The sequence below is a fragment of the Salminus brasiliensis genome, chromosome 1, assembly GCF_030463535.1.
Source record: "Salminus brasiliensis chromosome 1, fSalBra1.hap2, whole genome shotgun sequence".
Lineage (NCBI taxonomy): Eukaryota > Metazoa > Chordata > Actinopteri > Characiformes > Bryconidae > Salminus > Salminus brasiliensis.
The window spans coordinates 9,107,323-9,130,046 of record NC_132878.1 but is presented as its reverse complement, the minus strand read 5'-3'; the positions used below and the strand labels follow the sequence as shown (position 1 = coordinate 9,130,046).

Here is a 22,724-nt window from a genome sequence, read left to right as displayed (position 1 = left end):
CCATGAGCTATTTGAATTATTCCTAATAAGTCACGGTTCTGGATTTCTTGAAAATCATGGGTAAAGGCAGGGAAGTTAGCGTCACTAATTTTATAATAATAAATATAATTTTATGCTGGGAAGAAGACAAACATTTTTTACTGTCAACCCTTTGCTTCCCATTATCAGCATAGACAAACTATTTACCTGCTGCTAACAGCTTGGTGCCAGATACCACAGGGTGCATTCAGCGGTCTTGTGGAGTCCATGCCTGAAATAGTCAGATCTGTTGTGAGGGCACAAGGGGGGCCTTCTACATATTAGGCAGGTGGAAAAAATGTACACAGAAGTGTTTATAATTATGAAATGGAATTTCAGTGGTTGTCTAAACAGACACGGAAAAGTGCCTGTATTCCAATAAAATCGATGCTTAACGTAGCGTAACGTAGGCTATCATTCTCTCAGATGCCTACAACTTTTGACCTGTGCTATACAGCACTGCAGACACTATATAGTTTCTTGTAGCATTACCAGGCTTCATTCACTACAGATCCTTTTGTTATATTTACGCCAACTGCTAACTGTGTTGGTTATTAACAGTGTCGTCCGAAACTGCCGCACTCTCCCATCAGAAATGAAATCATTAGGACAATATCTATTGTAGGAATAGTAGTAGTAGTTGTTGTAGTTGTAGTAGTAGTTGTAGAAGTAACTAGTAGTAGCATTAGTAGTGGTAAACGTAGTGGCAGTAGTAGTTTTATAGTAGTAGTTGTAGTAGAAGCATTAGTAATTGTTGTAATAATAGTATTAGTAATTGTAGTTGGTAGCAGTGGTAGCAGCTGTAGTAGTAGTGATGGTAGAAGCAGTAGTATTTAATTGTATTATTATTATTAGTAGTAGTAGTAGTGGTGGTAACAGTAATAGTATTTAATTGTATTATTATTAGTAGTAGCAGCAGTAGTAATAGTAGTGGCAGTAGGATCAGCAATAGTGGTACTAGGAGTTGATAGTTTATTGATAGTAGTGTTAGTAGTAGTAGTAGCAGCTGTAGTAGTAGTAGTATTTACAGCACTTGTCTTACTGTTGGTAGTAGTCCACAGCAACATTACAGCAACAGCAACATTAGTAGTAGAAATTGTATTATTATTATTATTAGTAGTAGTAGTACTATTAGTAGCCATAGTAGCGGCAGTAGTATCAGCAATAGCGGTACTGGGAGTAGTAATTGTAGTAGTAGTGGTAGTGGCAGTAGTAATAGTGTTAGTAGCAGTAGTTCTAGTATTACTATTGATAGTAGCTTTAGTAGTAGTAGCAGCTGTAGTAGTAGTGATGGTAGCAGCAGGATAAGAGCATCTGCTAAATGCCTTAAATGTTGATGTAAATTTACAGTACTAGTATTACTATTGATAGTAGTGTTAGTAGTAGTAGCAGCTGTAGTAGTAGTAGTAGTAGTATTTACAGTAGTAGTTTTACTATTGGTAGTAGTCATAAAAACAGCGACATTAATAACAGAAAGTGTTTTATAATAATAATAATTATTATTATTATTATTATTAGTAGTAGTAGTAGCAATAGTGGTACTAGGAGTAGTAATTGTAGTAGTAGCAGTAGTACTAGTATTACTGCTGATAGTAGTATTAGTAGCAGCTGTAGTATTAGTAGTACTTACAGTAGTATAATGGTAGTTGTGGTAGTAATTGGTATTAGTAATCGGTATAACTAGTATTACTATTGATAGTAGTCTTAGTAGTAGTAGTAGCAGGTGTAGTAGTAGTAGTATTTACAGTACTAGTATTACTATTGATAGTAGTGTTAGTAGTAGTAGCAGCTGTAGTAGTATTAGTATTTACAGTAGTAGTTTTACTATTGGTAGTAGTCATAAAAACAGCGACATTAGTAGTAGAAAGTGTTTTATAAATATTATTATTATTATTATTAGTATTAGTAGTATCAGCAATAGTGGTACTAGGAGTAGTAATTGTAGTACTAGCAGTGTTACTAGTATTACTGGTGATAGTAGTATTAGTAGCAGCTGTACTATTAATAGTATTTACAGTAATATAATGGTAGTTGTGGTAGTAATTGGTATTAGTAATCGGTATAACTAGTATTACTATTGATAGTAGTGTTAGTAGTAGGAGCAGCTGTAGTAGTAGTAGTAGTAGTATTTACTGTTGGTTAGTAGTCATAAAAACAGCAACATTAGTAGTAGAAAGTGTATTATAATTATTATTATTATTATTAGTAGTATAACTATTATTAGTAGTAGTAGTAGTAGTAGTACTATTAGTAGCAATAGTAGCAGCAGTAGTATCAGCAATAGTGGTACTAGGAGTAATAATTGTAGTACTAGCAGTGTTACTAGTATTACTGGTGATAGTAGTGTTGGTAGTAATAGTAGCAGCTGTAGTAGTAGTAATATTTACAGTACTAGTCTTACTGTTGGTAGTAGTCATAAAAACAGCAACATTAGTAGTAGAACTATTATTATTATTATTAGTAGTAGTAGTATTAGTAGCAATAGTAGTGGCAGTAGTATCAGCAATAGCGGTACTGGGAGTAGTAATTGTAGTAGTAGTGGTAGTGGCAGTAGTAATAGTGTTAGTAGCAGTAGTACTAGTATTACTATTGATAGTAGTATTAGTAGTAGTAGCAGCTGTAGTAGTAGTAATATTTACAGTACTAGTCTTACTGTTGGTAGTAGTCATAAAACAGCAACATTAGTAGTAGAAAGTGTATTATTATTATTAGTAGTAGTAGTAGTAGTAGTATTAGTAGTATCAGCAATAGTGGTACTAGGAGTAGTAATTGTAGTACTAGCAGTGTTACTAGTATTACTGGTGATAGTAGTATTAGTAGCAGCTGTAGTATTAGTAGTATTTACAGTAGTATAATGGTAGTTGTGGTAGTAATTGGTATTAGTAATCGGTATAACTAGTATTACTATTGATAGTAGTGTTAGTAGTAGTAGCAGCTGTAGTAGTAGTAGTAGTATTTACAGTAGTAGTTTTACTATTGGTAGTAGTCATAAAAACAGCGACATTAGTAGTAGAAATTGTATAACTAGTATTATTATTATTAGTAGTAGAACTATTATTATTATTATTAGTAGTAGTAGTAGTAGTAGTCTTATTAGTAGCAATAGTAGCAGCAGTAGTATCAGCAATAGTGGTACTAGGAGTAGTAATTGTAGTAGTAGCAGTGTTACTAGTATTACTGGTGATAGTAGTAGTATTTACAGTAGTAGTTTTACTATTGATAGTAGTGTTAGTAGTAGTAGCAGCTGTAGTAGTATTAGTATTTACAGTAGTAGTTTTACTATTGGTAGTAGTCATAAAAACAGCGACATTAGTAGTAGAAAGTGTTTTATAAATATTATTATTATTATTATTAGTATTAGTAGTATCAGCAATAGTGGTACTAGGAGTAGTAATTGTAGTACTAGCAGTGTTACTAGTATTACTGGTGATAGTAGTATTAGTAGCAGCTGTACTATTAATAGTATTTACAGTAATATAATGGTAGTTGTGGTAGTAATTGGTATTAGTAATCGGTATAACTAGTATTACTATTGATAGTAGTGTTAGTAGTAGGAGCAGCTGTAGTAGTAGTAGTAGTAGTATTTACTGTTGGTTAGTAGTCATAAAAACAGCAACATTAGTAGTAGAAAGTGTATTATAATTATTATTATTATTATTAGTAGTATAACTATTATTAGTAGTAGTAGTAGTAGTAGTACTATTAGTAGCAATAGTAGCAGCAGTAGTATCAGCAATAGTGGTACTAGGAGTAATAATTGTAGTACTAGCAGTGTTACTAGTATTACTGGTGATAGTAGTGTTGGTAGTAATAGTAGCAGCTGTAGTAGTAGTAATATTTACAGTACTAGTCTTACTGTTGGTAGTAGTCATAAAAACAGCAACATTAGTAGTAGAACTATTATTATTATTATTAGTAGTAGTAGTATTAGTAGCAATAGTAGTGGCAGTAGTATCAGCAATAGCGGTACTGGGAGTAGTAATTGTAGTAGTAGTGGTAGTGGCAGTAGTAATAGTGTTAGTAGCAGTAGTACTAGTATTACTATTGATAGTAGTATTAGTAGTAGTAGCAGCTGTAGTAGTAGTATTTACAGTACTAGTCTTACTGTTGGTAGTAGTCATAAAAACAGCAACATTAGTAGTAGAAAGTGTATTATTATTATTATTAGTAGTAGTAGTAGTAGTATTAGTAGTATCAGCAATAGTGGTACTAGGAGTAGTAATTGTAGTACTAGCAGTGTTACTAGTATTACTGGTGATAGTAGTATTAGTAGCAGCTGTAGTATTAGTAGTATTTACAGTAGTATAATGGTAGTTGTGGTAGTAATTGGTATTAGTAATCGGTATAACTAGTATTACTATTGATAGTAGTGTTAGTAGTAGTAGCAGCTGTAGTAGTAGTAGTAGTATTTACAGTAGTAGTTTTACTATTGGTAGTAGTCATAAAAACAGCGACATTAGTAGTAGAAATTGTATAACTAGTATTATTATTATTAGTAGTAGAACTATTATTATTATTATTATTAGTAGTAGTAGTAGTAGTCTTATTAGTAGCAATAGTAGCAGCAGTAGTATCAGCAATAGTGGTACTAGGAGTAGTAATTGTAGTAGTAGCAGTGTTACTAGTATTACTGGTGATAGTAGTAGTATTTACAGTAGTAGTTTTACTATTGATAGTAGTGTTAGTAGTAGTAGCAGCTGTAGTAGTATTAGTATTTACAGTAGTAGTTTTACTATTGATAGTAGTGTTAGTAGTAGTAGCAGCTGTAGTAGTAGTAGTAGTATTTACAGTAGTAGTTTTACTATTGATAGTAGTGTTAGTAGTAGTAGCAGCTGTAGTAGTATTAGTATTTACAGTAGTAGTTTTACTATTGATAGTAGTGTTAGTAGTAGTAGCAGCTGTAGTAGTAGTAGTATTTACAGTAGTAGTTTTACTATTGATAGTAGTCATAAAAACAGCGACATTAGTAGTAGTAGTGTTTTATAATTATTATTATTATTAGTAGTAGTAGTAGCAATAGTGGTACTAGGAGTAGTAATTGTAGTACTAGCAGTGTTACTAGTATTACTGCTGATAGTAGTATTAGTAGCAGCTGTAGTATTAGTAGTATTTACAGTAGTATAATGGTAGTTGTGGTAGTAATTGGTATTAGTAATCGGTAGAACTAGTATTACTATTGATAGTAGTGTTAGTAGTAGTAGTAGCAGCTGTAGTAGTAGTAGTATTTACAGTAGTAGTTTTACTATTGGTAGTAGTCATAAAAACAGCGACATTAGTAGTAGAAAGTGTATTATAAATATTATTATTATTAGTAGTAGTAGTAGTAGTCTTTTTATTATTATTATTATTAGTAGTAGTATTAGTAGTATCAGCAATAGTGGTACTAGGAGTAATAATTGTAGTACTAGCAGTGTTACTAGTATTACTGGTGATAGTAGTGATAGTAGTATTAGTAGCAGCTGTAGTATTAGTAGTATTTACAGTAGTATAATGGTAGTTGTGGTAGAAGGGGTGTGCGCACCCTAGAAGGGTAGAAGGGGTCGCAGCCTAAAGGCCTAAAGGTGGTCGGGTGCGTCGACTCCCACCGACCGGGTTAATTTTCAAACCAGAGCCTGTACCTCACATCCGGCCGATGAGGTCAATAATTCTCCCAACGTCCGCCATTTCAGTTTCGGAGTTAGCTAACAGTTACATGTTGGGCGAAAGAGGACAGGTTTAAACAAAGAGCCCGCCTGTGCGAAGCCGAAGGGAAAGAGTTTAAGGGCCGCTCAGAAAGATAGTTCCGCTCCGGAGAGGTTTGGAGCGGCCGGGTCGAAGCTACAGCTAGCGGACCGAGGCGGCGCCGATGCTGCTGGGCTTTTACTCGGAGTGAGTCGCGCCGCTGCCGCCGCTGCTGCCGCCACCGCCGCCGCCACCGCCACCGCTGCTGCTGGGAGCCAAAGTTTCGTGCATGAGTTGAAGTGGAGCACACGGACGGGGAGAGGCAGGCCTAGGACGAGCCCCGGCGTGGAGAAAACACCGTCATGGCTGGCAATTTTGACGCCGAGGACCGCGGGAGCTGGTACTGGGGGAAGATCAGCAGGAAGGACGCCGTGGCTCTGCTGCAGGGTCAGAGGCACGGCGTGTTTCTGGTCAGGGACTCGACCACCATCAAGGGGGACTATGTGCTCTCCGTGTCTGAAAACTCTAAAGTGTCCCATTATATAATCAACAGCATGAGCAACAACCGGCAGTCTGGATCAGGTACCCTTACACAGCATTTCCACTGTATTTGTGCGGATTTCTTGGCGAGACTGTGCTTTAATTAACACGGTAGCTACTTTTTCCGTAGCTCGTAGCTTTTGTAGACTTTAGGAGTTGACCTGATGTCTTGTGTTTATAAGCAGCGTGTTATTGAACTTATTTACGTTAGATAAAGTAACGTGGGTTGAGTTATGTGGGTTGATTACAACGGCGGTGCCGTTTCCATGTGCAGAAAGTAGAAATCCAGTCCGGGATTTTGTTCCAGCTGCCTGGGCGGCTCTGCTGCAGCGGAGCTGCAGCAGAGCCGCCCAGGCAGCTGGAACAAAATCCCGGAGTGGATCCCCGCTTTCCGGATCTGGATTCGCCACCTCTGGCTTTACAGCTAGTTTAGCACATTAGATCAGCAGTTTAAAGTTGCTAAGCTTAACATAACCAGCCTTAGACAGCCCACAAACAACAATGACCATTTACTACTTACAAAAACAGCTTCTTAATTCGCTTATTTTCCATCTAAGTCGTAGTTTTATCGTCCTGTATAGTCTCAAACCACCGTCGTGCTACTTAGCTGGCTAGCCAGCCAGCCAGTTAGGCTGCATTCATGGGGGTCTGCATGTGTGTTTAGCCTCTTCCTCCAAACAGCATGTCCTCTGCACAGGGTTTAGCGTGTGTAAGTTTGGTGGAAAAGGGCCGACAGTTAACTTAACTCATGTTAGGACGGTTAATATTAATGCTAGCCCTTCTGGACCCAGCGTCCACTCCCCCCTGCGCCCGACGTGGCTGTTTAAAGGGGTGTGGACAGGGCTCACATTAGTCATAGGAGTATCCTTCTCCTGTCCCCTGTCCCAGCTCTGAAAGCAGGGGGACACTACAGCAGTCCTGCATTTCAGGTGAAATCGGTGTTAAATGCTGTTAAAATTACAACTAAGGTTAAAATTTGGGATTTTTTTTTTTTTTAAATATATAATAAAAAAAAGTGTACCCCCTCTTGGCTAAGGCTAAAGGGTGGTGTTTTGGCAGGGGTGGTTAAAAGGTAAGGGTGTGAATCTCTAGGGAACTCTAGATCCGATTAGATCATGAAAGCGATTATGAGAAATTTATATTATTATTATTATTATTGATGTAAATGGAAGCGATGTGGCGAGTCAACTGGAAGGTGCTGGGGTAACGCCCCGTGCCCTCCTTAGTAGCCATTACACAGTGGGCAACTTGAGCCATCATCTGCTCCTCTTCATCTAATTAAACCTAATTAAGTCTAATTATACTGTTTGCAATGAAACTTGCACTTAATGCGTGTTTATTAGGCACTAACCATGTCCTCCTTATGCCTAGAAAAGTATAGTGTGTATCACGATACAATAAACACAGGGGCAGTGGTGGCTCAGCGGTTAGAGCACTGGGCTGTCGATAACAGGGTTGTGGGTTCGATTCCCGGGCTCGGCAAGCTGCCACTGTTGGGCCCTTGAGCAAGGCCCTTTACCCTCTCTGCTCCCCGGGCGCTGGAGTTGGCTGCCCACCGCTCTGGGTGTGTGTGTGTACTCACTGCCCCTAACACATGTGTGTGTGTGTGAGTGTGTGTGTGTTCACTACCAGATGGGTTAAATGCGGAGGACACATTTCGCTGTGACAAATACGTGCACCTTTACCTTTAAAATATGGTCATATTGCCCAGCCCTAGTTTCCCATGTATGAGTTTACCCAGTTCAGCATCATCAGTAACTAAAACTAAACCCTTCTCAGTAATCTGCTGATCCTCTGCCAAGTTCTTGGACAGTTCTTCGCCATATTTAGTTTCTGTCCTGGTACCGAAGTGGTGGAACGGACTTGCCCTGGGTGTCCGAACAGTCACTCGCTGTATTCAAATGCAGACTGAAGACCCTCCTTTTCCAAGAGTACTTAAGCAAAGTGTAGTGTCGAGTGTTGTAGTCTCCATATTGACTTTTGTATTTAGTCCCATCTAAGCTTGGAGGTAAGGATGCACCAATGCCACTCTTTCCTTAACGATACTGGATTTCCAAGTATCTGCTGATACGGAGCACTGAGTACTGAGTAGCAACTCTGACGTAAATACTCAATAGACGGTTGTAAATCCTGATATTTATAGTGTTCCATTTTTTATACATTGTACTTTTTACGGATGCACCGATTCAACCTTTTCAGTTACGATACAGATACATAAACTTTGCATATCGGTCGATACACGATACCAATCCGATACCATTGCTGAATTAATAAACGGAATACCTCACCATGTGAGAGAGACATAACAAGAGGCATCATTACAAAATATAACAAATGAACACATGGATATAAATATAGTAAATTGCTCATTTTGTGTTACTAAAATAATAAACACTTGTGCAGGACCTTGACACAGCATTCATATTCAGAATAATAAAGGAGTGAAGCTTCGTAAAATTTGTTAAAATAAATAAAATGTATTAGTAGAAACTGAAAATAAGAAGCTTTACTTTGTCAAACACACAAACAGTAAATATATTAAATATTTAGTGTAAACAGTCATTCAAAATTAGATCTAACAGCTGAACCTGAGAATAAATAAGTAACTTGGCCAAACATACAAGCAGATAATATCAGATTGGTGCATCCGTAGTACTTTATATCTGATCCCAAATAAGAGATAGTAAGTTTGAAAGAACAGCGTTTACTGGTTGAGGAACTCTGGAAAAAATGCAAATATACACAGTGCAGAAACGCGTGCAGGTAGGGAAGCGTAATCTTGCTAATCTTTACCAAACAGCCCCTCACCCCCCACCCCCAAGTGAACATCTCTATGTAGAAAGGTACTAAACCTCAGCGTAAGATCTTTAAAGAAGCTGCTAAGACTCAACTTTTGGTTTCAGAACCAAAATAAACACCTCATGGGAACAGAAAGTGCTGTAATGGCTAGTTCTGACTGGTTTTCACTGGTTGTTTAAAGGATTGGATTCATAAGAAATAAAAACTAAAATGTTCTATGTTTAAAAATGGAGGTCGTCAGTAAGCTTCATATTGGTATTGGTTCATATGGTATTGGGGCTCTATATGTGTGTGTCGATGCCAGTATCAGCACAGATACGGTATTGGTGCAACACTACTTAGAGGCATCTTTTGGATCCTGGCCTGTACAAACTAGCCGAGGATATTTCCTGAGTAAAAAAAAAAAAAGAGATGCTGCCTCTCATTGCAGTTGAGTGAAACATAACGTCGTCTTCAGTGCTTCTGCGCTGTGTCTTGGCTCCAAAGTCTCAGAAGCCCTGGTTATCAGTGTCTGAATACAGAGCAAATCCTTGGGAATTTGGGGATTCGCTTCAGCCTTTCCCAGTTGGGTGGAAGCTTTGACATTGCTTCGCTTTCCTGATGGTCCTCTGGTTGGCAGCAATGAAAAACGTCCGGTTGTACCAAAATTTTCTGCACTACACCCCATGAAACCAGAGTAATTACACTGTAATGAAATGAGCAGTTGGTCTGTGTTCTTTAAGCACTGGTGAGATCTATGCTCATATTTATATGATAAAATATTGACGTATTGCCCACCTCAGTCTCAAATGTACTACAGACATGACATTGAAATAGTGTATTTCAGCTTCGTTGTTTAACGTAGGCATAGTGTTTAGTTCGGAGAGCTTGTATAGTTCAAACAACATGGACACATCTGTGTGATTTTAACTAGCCTCTTAGTGTCTTATAGCTAACTCTGCCGGTGGGCTAAGTTGTAAAGATTGCACCCGCTTCGTTTACTGCTAAATTGTCTACGAACTAAATGTATCAGAGGCAACCCTTCCATTTCTCCCCTTATTCTTTTGCTGAGATGTGCAGGTTGAGAGTATAGGATCTTATTGATCTTGCTCTAATACTTGAGCATTTCACTAAACACACTGAGTTCAAAAACGGAAGTCTATGTACATTCAGAAAGTCAGATTTTATTTTGGCCCAGATGTTTTATTTTGGTGCTTTCATGGATAGAAATAGCTCTGGACTATGACTGGTTGGCCACCATAAATGAAGAGCCAGTGGCCGAACTGGCCTCCTGCCTTTCTGGACATGTCCTGTGATTGATTGATTGATTGATTGTCTTTCGAACAAACCTAGCAGACCTGTTGAATTCTCACATTTTCACCTGTATCTGGCATTAAAAACCAAACAGCTACCTGAATGGTCAGTCTCTGGACTTCTTGGCATCAAATATAAGTTTGAAGTAGAATTGTAATAGCCAATGTGTAGCAAGTGACCACTGCTCTCGAACTAGGGTAGTAAAATGTGGATTCACGGTCAGTGGCCGTGCTGGTGATTCACTTATTAGTCAGATAACGCCTTTTTTGATAAAACGAAAAAAACCCAAAAGAAATCAGACAGTTCTCTCTATCTGTGTGTGTGTGTGTGTGTGTGTGTGTGTGTGTGTGTGTGTGTGTGTGTGTGTGTGTGTGTGTGAGGGAGAGATTTAGGAAAGGATGTGATGTTCCGTCGGGCATGTCGTCAGTTTCCAAGACAGACAGGCAGGCAGACACAAGTTCATTCTTTACCAAAGAAACTAATTTAGGAAATATTCAGAAACACGACTGCAGCTTTCAACACCAGCGCTGTCACAGCTCCTTGATCTTCAGCGATACCGAAAACAAACCCGCAGATGAAGGTGGGCCAGTAGGATCCAGTGATAAAAATCTTCAGCCTGGTTGAACATGCTATGCTAAAACTTTGGTTCAGCTGCTCAAATAGAAAGGTGGAGTGGGTAGTGTGGTGGAGAGCACTCAGAAAGCGAGTACCTGAACACTGATTACTTACAACCTTACAGACTACAGCTCCTCTTATCTACAACTCCTTCCTTCCCCCAGAAGCCTGTTTTAGCACCACCACGGAGAAGCTGCTTAAACCAGAGAAAATGAATGTTTCTACTTAGAGACACAACCAGTAAACCGTAAGCTGGCTTTTTTTTTCTGGCTTGTTTTGGGTTGGGAGTGTAGAAGTATGGCTGCGGTTTGGGCCTCATGGTTCAGTACCACACCTAAAGACGTATGGCAAGCCTGGGTTTGAACGGTTTCAGTAGCCTTCATGAGTTAAACTTGTTTAACCCTGAAAAGTCAGCCATTCAGAACAGTCTATTCCATCTGGTTTCTACATACCCTGATCAGACACGATATGATCAGCCATACCACTTTAAGCTTCATGGTATCGTTGCTCTCTATTGCTGATACCAATAATGTGTGCCAGTGCCAGTATCAGCACAGATGCAGTGTTCGTATCGGTGCAGCACTGTTTAGAGGCATCTTTTGGGTCCTAGCCTGTACAAACTAGCCGAGGATATTTTCTGAGTAAACACATGATGCTGCCACTCATTAAAGTTAGGTGAGGCATAATATTCAGGGGAAATGGACGTCCCTATACATTTTCTTCAGTGATTCCACACTGTGTCTTGTCTCCAAAGCCTCGAATTATCGGTGTCTGAATACAGAGCAAATACTTGGGAATTTGGGGATTCGCTTCAGCCTTTCCCAGTTGGGTGGAAGCTTTGACATTGCTTCACGTCTTGAAAGGCGTTGACTACCTATCCTCATCTACAGCAGCATCGGTCAAGGGGTAGGATCCACATATCAGGCAGCAGGTGAACAGCAAGAGTTGGTTCTGGAAGATGATGAAGGTGTTAAAGTCAGAGATGGGCGAACCTAAGAGTCTAAACCACTTTGTCAAGAACCAGACTGCGATGGTTAGATGACCGGGTCAGAACAAAACATCTCCAAAACATCATGCAGGCCTTGTGGGGTGTTTTCTGGTATGCAGTGGTCAAAAATGGCCGAAAATGGTCCATGGGCACCTGGGTTCCTGTGCCAGAAACCACAGGATACCTTCAGAGGTCTTGTGGAGCCCATGCCTCGAATGCTTAGATCTGTTGTGGCAGCATAACTACTCAGTATTGGGCAGGTGGTGCTAAAGTTATGGTGGATCAGTGCATTGTTAGTCATTTAACAGCACTTTCGGGTCCGTCACCTCTTGAAATTCTACCGTCAGAGATTTTGCAGTGGGTAGGTTGGTGTCAGTGTATGAAATAACTCCAGTGTCTTGTTCACGTCAGGAGTTTTTATGGTATTGCTGTTACTGATACTGTGTTTAAGGCCCAGTATTTGCATGATCAAGGTGTTAATATTGATGCAGCACTAATTACAGTTCAAATATCGTTCTTTTGTGTTTCTCAGAGACACATTTGGGGCGTTTTCTGACATGCAGACGCTCTTAATCGGCTCAATCGAGGCTCAAGCCTGTACTTGACTGGGTTTAGGTACTGAAATGCGCTTAAACAAGGAATGTACGCTTAACAGGTTTCTGAAATTCTGGCCCAGAAATGTTCCTTGTGGCTGCAAGGTTCATCGGCTTGGCTTCCCAAATGGGTGGTTGTACCTGCTCAGTGCATGCCTACCCAGGTCTTACCTCAGTGTGTGTGTGTGTGTGTGTGTGTGTGTGTGTGTGTGTGTGTGTGTGTGTGTGTGTGTGTAAGAGAGGATAGAGGGAGGGTTGTTGAGAGCTGGGTGGAGAAGTGGAATTTCCCGGCGGAACTGCAAGGTGGTTGACACTCAGAGGCTCATGCTGGGAATGAATGGGTTGGGTGACACGGCCCGGATGACTGTTCAGTATGGTGTTCGTGGAATGTGTGTGATCTTGTGCCTCGTCCACTGTTCTCGTACGCATGTGCAAACTGCTGCGTCTAGCAGGATGAATGAAGTGGAAGGGCTGGTTCCTTATGTGTGCGAGTGAACACAAACTGTTGTCACATTTTCCTCCAGCTCTGAATCACCTCAGTTACTTATCAGCGTGCCCCAGTATGACTGCACAAGAGGGGAAAAAAGCATGATGGTCCGCTGGTGCATTGCTCATATACGGTTGTATGCAGAAGCCTGGGCAGCCTTGGCTGTGGATGTAAAGTATGGGATCATGTTTACAGTACTGACGTTTATTCAGAGTGACTTTATATTTTATGAATGTGCTACACAGGTAGGAGAATGTAGTTCGGAGTCTCACCCGAGGTCTCTCACAACAAAAAGGTTGGTGTGCCTCAGCTAGAGCTGGGCAGTAAAACTGTATTTTTATCGTTGTGATGCACCATATGCTTCTCTCAGCATATCTACAATATTGTAAGTGCTTAATAAACACTGATCAGCCGTACATTTCTTTACAGACAGTGTAATTAGACCGCTAGACCACTTTAATTAGATAAAGAAAGCAGATGTTGAGTAAAAATCACTGGGTTTTTAAGAATCCGTCGCTACTGATGTTTGTATGTGATTGCATGCATTGTGATAAATATCGTGTATCGTGAAAAGTGCCTTTTAATACAGTGATGGAGCATTTTTACCATATCGCCCAGCCCTAGCCTCGGCTGTTTGTACGAACTCGGCGTCTTGAATTCGACATGTTGTTCGTTGATGATGTTCTCTACTCTGGGGTTTTGAAGGTTACGGCAGGGTGCAGCACCACCTCCGAGCATGAATCGGCCTGCCGTCGCTCTCTGCAAAGGGAAGGCTGCAGCTGTGAACACAGATCTGTGCTACCGTAGCGTATATTTATAGGTAAAGCTGCCTCAATAAAGTGATCTGAGAGTCATTTGCGGGACGATCTGCTGGAAATGTGTGTGTGGAAGGGTGTGTGTGATTGGTAGTCTTGGGAATTTCTCTTCATCTGGACCCCACAGAGTCATCTGCTGGATGCGTGTGGAAGTGTGTGGGATTGGTAGTGTAGGGAATTTCTCTTCGTCAGGACCCCACAGAGTCATCTGCGGGATGATCTGCTGGACCTGTGTGTGGAAGTGTGTGTGATTGGTAGTGTAGGGAATTTCTCTTCATTTGGACCCCACAGAGTCATCTGCGGGACGATCTGCTGGACGGGTGTGTGTGGAAGGGTGTGTGTGATTGGTAGTCTTGGGAATTTCTCTTCATTTGGACCCCACAGAGTCATCTGCTGGATGCGTGTGGAAGTGTGTGGGATTGGTAGTGTAGGGAATTTCTCTTCGTCAGGACCCCACAGAGTCATCTGCGGGATGATCTGCTGGACCTGTGTGTGGAAGTGTGTGTGATTGGTAGTGTAGGGAATTTCTCTTCATTTGGACCCCACAGAGTCATCTGCGGGATGATCTGCTGGACGGGTGTGTGTGGAAGGGTGTGTGTGATTGGTAGTCTTGGGAATTTCTCTTCATTTGGACCCCACAGAGTCATCTGCTGGATGTGTGTGTGGAAGTGTGTGGAAGTGTGTGTGATTGGTAGTGTAGGGAATTTCTCTTCATCTGGACCCCACAGTGTCATCTGGTGGAAGTGTGTGGAAGTGTGTGGAAGTGTGTGGAAGTGTGTGGAAGTGTGTGGAAGTGTGTGGAAGTGTGTGGAAGTTCTCTTCGTCCAGACCTCACAGAGTCTGCACTCGTATACTTCTCTGTAATAGACGATGAGTCCTGAGGGACAACTGGCTTTGATCACAAACTACTTTAGCTAGATTTAATTTGATTTAAATAAATAAATGTATTTATTTATTAAGCTTTAAATGTATTATTTGCAACAGTTTTTAATAGTTTTTTTTTTATTATTATTCACCTGCTGCACCATTTAAGATAAGATAAGATAAGATAATCCTTTATTAGTCCCGCAGTGGGGAAATTCAGTGTAACAGCAGAAAGGGATAGCAGGACACGCAGTTACAAAAATTTAGATAAATAAATAATTTACACTATATACACACAATATAGATAAGAATTAAAAAAAGCAATAAACAATATTATTTACAGCAAAAGACTCTTAATTGCACATGGGGGTGGGATATTGCACATAGTATTCCCTGACATGAACATGTGTGTGTAGTTAAGTGTGTGTGTATGTGGTCCGCTGGGAGCAGTGCTGGTTGTGCAGTCTGACGGCAGCAGGAAGGAAGGACCTGCGATACCGCTCCTTCACACACTTGGGGTGAAGCAGCCTGTCGCTAAAGGAGCTGCCCAGTGCTGCCAGAGTCTCATGCATGGGGTGGGAGCTGTTCTCCAGCATGGATGCCAGCTTGGTTGTCATCCTCCTGTCTCCCACCACCTGCACTGGGTCTAAGAAGCACCCCAGGACAGAGCCGGCCCTCTTTATGAGTTTAAGGTGAAACGTAAAATTACAATAAGAAGCTGCTAAAGGAGCTGTGTCCAGGTTTGATGAGACTGAGGTGGCTGAGGTTTCTCACAGTGTTTTAAATATGCTGTGATTTGCAGAGCCATATATCTACTATACTCAGCAGCCCTCAGCTACATGGGTGCGACATAATTGCTCTAGCTTAGTGTCTGGTTCATCGAGGGGTAATGATGATCATTAAGAAGTGGAATTCACTGAAATGGTAATTCCATGTCCTTGTTGGTTTTGTGTTTGTGGGATTTGTTTTGTTTGTTTTTGTGATTCATATTTTTTTTTTTAGATCTGTAGGTCTGCTAAATATAAAAACTAACAATATAAAGTCATGTAAAAGTAATTCATTTAAATGATTGAAAAATGCAAAAACAAATATTTGATACATTTCTTAATTTATTTCCACTTTCCCAGAAGGTCAACAAAACATGTACCAGGATGTCCGATGACCTGATTTGTAATCGCTCAGAATTTGCGCATTCAGGATTGGTGATCGGCTGAGTCATGGTGCTGGAATGCAGACAGAGATGTTTTTATTTGGTGGACTATTCATGGTGCGTCATGATGGTGCATGTTGAAGGATAGGCTTTGTTCGGGATAAGGCTTTTCCTGGTTTGAGCTTAATGATTCATTCAAACCTGCCCTAAAATCCTCAGCCCGATGTGGTAGAGTATCCCTGCTGCTCTAGTACCTACATTTCACCTCAGGAAGGGCTTGTTATTAGAGCAGGGACATTGCAGGGGTACTCCTGGACAGTGCAGGCACCATGTGTGGAAGTATGGGAGGCCCATACAAGGAAATCTGTTAAATGTGATTAGTTCTTTTAGAATATTTTATGTATCAGGTATGTTTTATGGTCAGTAGCCATCATATGTGATGTAGCCAAGCAAGCCCATCACACTATAGCAATAATGGGCCTGTATTCATTGTATTTGGTCAGTAAGAGACTGGTTCTGACCATTAAACAAGTTGTCAAAGGTTTAATTAAAGGCTGGATAATAACATATCCCAACACTATTAATCTTGATCATTTATGACGGCCCTAATCTGAACCCTGATTTTGTCCAGGTTTGATGTCTTCGCGCTTCCGTATCGGGGACCAGGAGTTCGACACCCTTCCAGGTCTGCTAGAGTTCTACAAGATCCACTACCTGGACACCACCACGCTAATCGAGCCCATCAACAGATCCAAGCACGCCAGCTTAATCAGCACTGCGCCTGCCGGTGCCCCCCAGAGGCTGGAAGAGGCAGAGTACGTGCGTGCCCTCTTTGACTTCCCTGGAAACGACGAGGAGGACCTGCCGTTCCGCAAGGGCGACGTCCTGCGAGTGCTGGAGAAGCCCGAGGAGCAGTGGTGGAACGCGCAAAACGGCGAGGGGCGCTCTGGGATGATCCCCGTGCCCTACGTGGAGAAGTACCGGCCAGCTTCGCCAACTTCCATAGGTGGGGCCCCTGTGGGGCAGGCGGGCCTGGGGACCCCCGCGGTCGGAGCAGTGGATGCTACCGGAGGTCCGGTTCCCACAAAGCTCGACTATGCCCAGCCTGTGGTCAACACTCCTCTGCCTAACCTGCAAAACGGGCCGGTGTATGCCAGGGCCATCCAGAAGAGGGTGCCCAACGCCTACGACAAGACTGCCCTCGCTCTAGAGGTAAGAGTAGATTGCCCACAGTTACCAGTCTTCTTCACAAAAGGCCAGGGTGGCTGCCTGTTTTATCATTCCAGTCAAGCAGAAGACCATCTCTGTCCACTTCCACTTGGACAGAGATGTCGGCAGAGACCTAATTCCACTCCACAACTAGGGGCGTGTATTGGCAAGAACCTGACAATATGATACAGGGGTTATGAATTAGTACATAGTGATATATTGTGAATACTGTAAGCAAAATTATATTGCGATTTTAATTCATGTATTGTTACTATTTTATTTATTTTGAATTTTAGGAAACAGTACAACACCGCCATCTAGTGGCCAGAATTTAAACGCAACACTAAATGAACCACTGTCTTCCATTAATCTTTGCACATAAACCATTAATTGAAACCAATACAGTTTGAGAATTGATGCAGTATTATAAATCCTAATATTACAATACTTCAATATACCAATATTTTCTTACCTACCTCCTCCACATGGTTGACAAAGTCTTTATAGAGAAGGTGTATCACTTTTTTCTTTTTTTTTTTTTTTTTCTTTTTTTTGGCTGATATTGGCAGAAAATGCTGGATCGTATTTCGGACTGAAGAACGTTAAGTCTAACCCAACATCGGAACAAAAATAACTAGTTAGCTTTTAGCACTAGCCACTGCAACACTACCCAAAATGAAGTAACTGTCTCTACTGTCCAGGAAAGAAGGCTTTCTAATAGATTTTGGAGGAGCACTGCTGTGAGAAGCTGTGAGGAGTGTTAGTGAGGCCACCTCATTCCTAACTCCCAAACTCCTCATTCCAGAGAATGAGACGTTCCACTGCTCCACAGCTCTGCATCTGTAATTTTGACTGTCTCTTTTTGATGTGTAAGGAATTTGTTTTTTTTTTCATCATTTTCCATTGAAAGTGAAGATGTTTTTTTTTTTTTTCTCCCCTTATTCTCTAAAGTTGATGTTTTGGAGTTGCAATGCTTTTATGTGATGCTTTGTCAACATTATTCTATGTTGCTTCTACTAAAAAAGTTTTTAAAAATATAAAAATCTACGTAAAGTAAAAAACCAAATGTCAACTTTTGTTTGGAGGCATATTTTATTGGTATATGAACATATAACAGCAGTGTCCCATTGGAATACTAAGTATAATAATAATAATAATAATAATAATAATAAAGTGGCCTAAGTATAACATTGTTGATGATGCTTCTAGTGATTACCACCTCTCCTCTAACACATGGTATAGTAAACCCAGAGCCTGTAGAACTAAGCAGGGGGCAGGTCCAAGCTGGTGGAGAACTTTATGAACTTTATGAAATGCCTCCTAGAAAGTAGAGCAGGAACAGTGCCTTCTGTTTTACTGCTTACACACACACACACACACACACACACACACACACTTTTCTTCTTGTTCCAGACATGCATAAGTAAGCACTCTGGGTTATGCTGTTTTAGCACCCCCTCCCCATAATATATTTATATACACTTTATGTCCAAATGTTTGCAGACACCCCTCCTAATGAATGCATTCAGGTACTTGTTGCACCCATTGCTGACACAGATGTGCAAAGGCACACATACATCAGAATCAGAAATACTTCAGTGATCCCAAGAGGGAAATAAAATAAAACAAATAAAATACATTTAGAACAAAGAGGGGAGAAAAAATGTGAAAATATGTACACACAAATTATATGACTATAGCAAAGTGGCATATTGGTAGTAACTGTGATAATAAATATGGAAAATTCTTGCACACATAAATTGAATTACAATACTATTTTTAATGAACATATGAACAGTATAACTTGAGTATTGCACAGATGAACCATAGTGTGACCCACTGAGGGAGGGGGAGTTATAGAGTTTGATGGTCACAGGTAGGAATGACCTCCTGTGGCTCTCTGTGGTGCATTTCGGTGGAATGAGTGTTGCACTGAATACGTAGCTTGTCAAGTCCCTGCAGAGAAGTACTGGCAATAAAATAGGACTCTCTGGAGCAGAGAGTGCCTAATGCCAGGTGTGGGCTAGAGGGGTATAAAGCCCCCCAGCATTGAGCTGTGGAGCAGTGGAACTGTGTTCTCTGGAATGATGGATGGTGCTCCATCCAATACTTTTGGGATGAGTTGGGGATAAGGTGGGATGGTGATCATCCAACATCATTTGTTCACTAAAACATTTGTTGCTGAATTGCAATCAAATCCTCACAGCAGTGCGCCTCCATAATAATGCACATATATATATATATATATATATTATAATAATAATAATTTTTTTTTTTTGAGTACCCTTGACTTTAGAAGATACCATGAATGTGCAGGTGTCCCAATACTTTTGTCCTGATGGCGTATACAAATTAAACCTTTATTTACTGTGAAAGCGTTTCAGTGCTGGCGTTACAGAAGGTTTCATCATCCAAATCATGAACCATGTGAATCATAACCAATCACAGTTTTTCATGTTTTCTGTGTGTGCTTTAAAAATTCAGTTAAACGGTTATTTTTAATAAAACTAATATTTAATATTTCATATATTTACATACATTAGTTCACCAGTGGCTTTTGAATATAATGCAAGGTGTGTCAGTGGTAGTATACACCAGTATAACTGTGTTCTGTCAATGTTGTGCAACCCTACTCCACACCTGCCGTTGAACTAAATTATATACTGTGTTCCTTCCTTTCTTTAAGTATCCAGTATGTAGGACCATGCCTAGTGCATATGGTCTCCATTATGAAGCAGTGGCGCTGCAAAAGGATGCGCTCTCCTAACCAAGCTTTGTGTGTGTGTGTGTGTTTGTGTGCAGGTGGGGGACATGGTGACTGTGACGAAGATCAACGTGAACGGCCAGTGGGAGGGAGAGTGCAAGGGCAAGAAAGGCCATTTCCCCTTCACACACGTCCGCCTGCTCGACCCGCAACAGCCTGAGGATGAGAGCTGAGGCACACGTGCACACTCACGCTCATACACACACACACACACACACACACACACACACACACACACACACACACACACACACATACATACATACACCAACACATCGCAGTTCTTCACGCTCTGCCAGGACCGTTCAAATCATTATGTCCATAGAAAATTGCTTGAGCAACCTGTCCAGCTCAGTGGTCAGGCTCACACCCACACAGATATAGGCCTACTGTTTCACTTATATGTACACACACACACACACACACACTTTCATAGCAATAGTGTAGAACGCACACACATCTACATAGACAAGCATCAGAAACTCGCCACTAGCGGTGTTCCCTTTCTCTTAAGACTGTTGTCCGAAAACCAAGTGCAGTAGGAACTCTTGGCCCGAGAGAGTGGGCAATACCCTCTGACTGCTGACGGAAAGAAGAGAGGGAGAGGAAGCGCTGCTTATCTGTCTCTCGTCCCCAAAGACTGTGGCTAGACTTGCACTGCCCTCCTCTGGAAGTCTACACCAACACTCTTTTAAGGGGCCAACCAACACTACCAGTCGCCCTCCGGTCCTCCTTTTGTACTGAAAATGGAAAATATTATTAAGGAAAAAAGACATATATTATATATATATATAAAATACGTACTAAATATTATGCCATTTTTTTATTATTTGTATTTTACTCTGTTTATCATGCCTGATGACCCTGCTGGTAACAATGCGTTTCCAGACCACAATGTTCTGGATCAATGATTGAAAATAGGAACTCCTTTTGGGGGTGATGAGGGAGACCCTGGAAATTTGGGTTCCAAGATCTGCTATTTTCATTCTCCCAGAGAGGCGCATGACAGAGGACCTTGCATACTGACTGAAAGACAAGGGTGGGGTCGGGGGAATCCACTTTCCTTTCTCTCTCGTCCTCCCATTCCTTTCTCTTCGCCTTCCAAGTCCCTGTCCTCCCGTTTCCACTCCGTATACGTTCGCCTTCCTCCCACCTCCGGTGCCAAAGACGCTCAGCACGTGTCCGCCCTGCCTTGTTTGTTTTTCCTGCTTCAGACAAACACCATTGTGCTTTGTGTTCAACCTCCTTCTAAATCCACAGGCATGCTCCACCATGCTGAAGCACTGAAGCTTCTCCCCAGCTCTAGTCCAGACAACGTCCTTTCCCGGACTAGCAGCAAATGTAGTGTTTCCGACTCGATCGCTCGATTTACTTTGGCAGGCGTACAAGTTGCCCTGAGGAGCAGTATCCTCATTTATTATCCCTCGCTTTTGTCTCCATGTGTCTCAGTGGGACCAGGCCGTTGCGTGGGCCTAGGGGGAGGCAGGGCAGATGGACGCAGACAGGTGGGTCCTGCGGGATGTCTCTAGCGGCCCGTCTCTTGCCGTCCTCCCTCTGCTGACTCCTCTGTTAGGGCAGAGGCTGCAGCGACAGCTGTGATTTGACAGATGAGCTTACGTAATGCTTGTCCAAGGTGCAGCGGAGCCACGTCGTCTGCAAAAGCATTCCAGTCGTCCAGCCTATCAGCCGTGAGCTTCGTCAGCTGGGCCAGTCAGGCAATCAGTCTGCTGATTGCCTGTTGCCTTTGGTTCGTGAGAATACGGCAGTGTCCTACTTTGTTGAGCCCTGACCGATATTTCAAACCGGTATTTAACGATGGATTTATCAAGCTCCAGAAGGTCAGAACGTTTAGGTGAAGTTGGCCTACTGCACTAGAATATCTGCAGAAATCAAGGCTATGTTCATCTAATCCGAATGTATAAATAAGTGGATATCTGCAATAACAGGTACTGTACCAGTCAGACGTTTAAACATCTGGTTGGATGTGTGCTGAACATCGTCTTAAAGAAATTTGAGCCATATATTTGACCATATTTTTGGTTTTCAAAGAAGCACAGAGGTTAAGATGTTGTGGTTGGGGGGTGGGTTTCCAAATAAGCCCAAGTTGAAAGGCAATTACTTGGTCATATAAGCTATTAAGGCTATTGTTGGTTTTGCTAAATGAGTAAATGTGTATGTTTAATGTATGTTATTGTAGCTGCATGGTTTGAGAGGTATTTCACAGAGAGGTATATCTTCACACATGCACATTTCCACAGGCCTACAACCTAAGTCTACTTGAAATCCCCCAGCTACGACATCCTAACTACGGTGGATACCAGTGTCCCCAATGTATTCTCTTCAAAAATAAATTAATAAATAAATAAAATCACCATAGCATTTGGATCAGATGTTTTTAAGATGATGATCAGCACACATTCAAACAGTTGTGTCCAAACTTTTGACAGGTACTGTATGCACATGAACTAGTATTAGATATTCGCATCAGCCTACAATTCCTGCATTGATTCAGCCCTATGGATGCACCATTATTGCTCCTCAAAACCGCTAAAGCAGGTTGGAAATGATTTTATTAATAATAATAATAATTATAATCCCCTGAAAAGCCATTCTGCTGTATTTTAACGGTGTGTACTGTTTGAAAACTGACCATGTTACTTAAAGACCTTCGCGATATGTTTGGTCAATAATTGTAAAGCAACCTTAGGTTTGAGAAAGGCCTTGTATGAATAGAACTTTTGTTGTTTTGCAGCGTCCTGTGTTGTCATTTATCACAATAACAATAAACATTGTCGTATTGCCAAGCCCTGCTTTGTGCTACAGGTTTTCATTAGGTTACACAGGATTTTGGTTTGTGCTCGCCAAAGCTCGTCCAGCCTTACGATACACTGAAAGGAAAGTCAATTTCATTGGGATGCACTAAAATGA

At 41.1% G+C, this 22,724-nt stretch overlaps 1 protein-coding gene across 1 annotated transcript; it reads left to right on the top strand.

Moving 5' to 3' along the window:
• Nucleotides 1–5,644: 5,644 nt before the first annotated feature.
• LOC140537014 (adapter molecule crk-like) lies at nt 5,645–20,051 on the top strand. The gene is made up of 3 exons (XM_072659192.1): nt 5,645–6,261; nt 16,455–17,035; nt 19,835–20,051. The coding sequence occupies exons 1-3, from the start codon at nt 6,042–6,044 to the stop codon at nt 19,967–19,969; spliced, it is 936 nt and encodes a 311-aa protein (XP_072515293.1). The 5' UTR covers nt 5,645–6,041; the 3' UTR covers nt 19,970–20,051.
• Nucleotides 20,052–22,724: the final 2,673 nt, after the last annotated feature.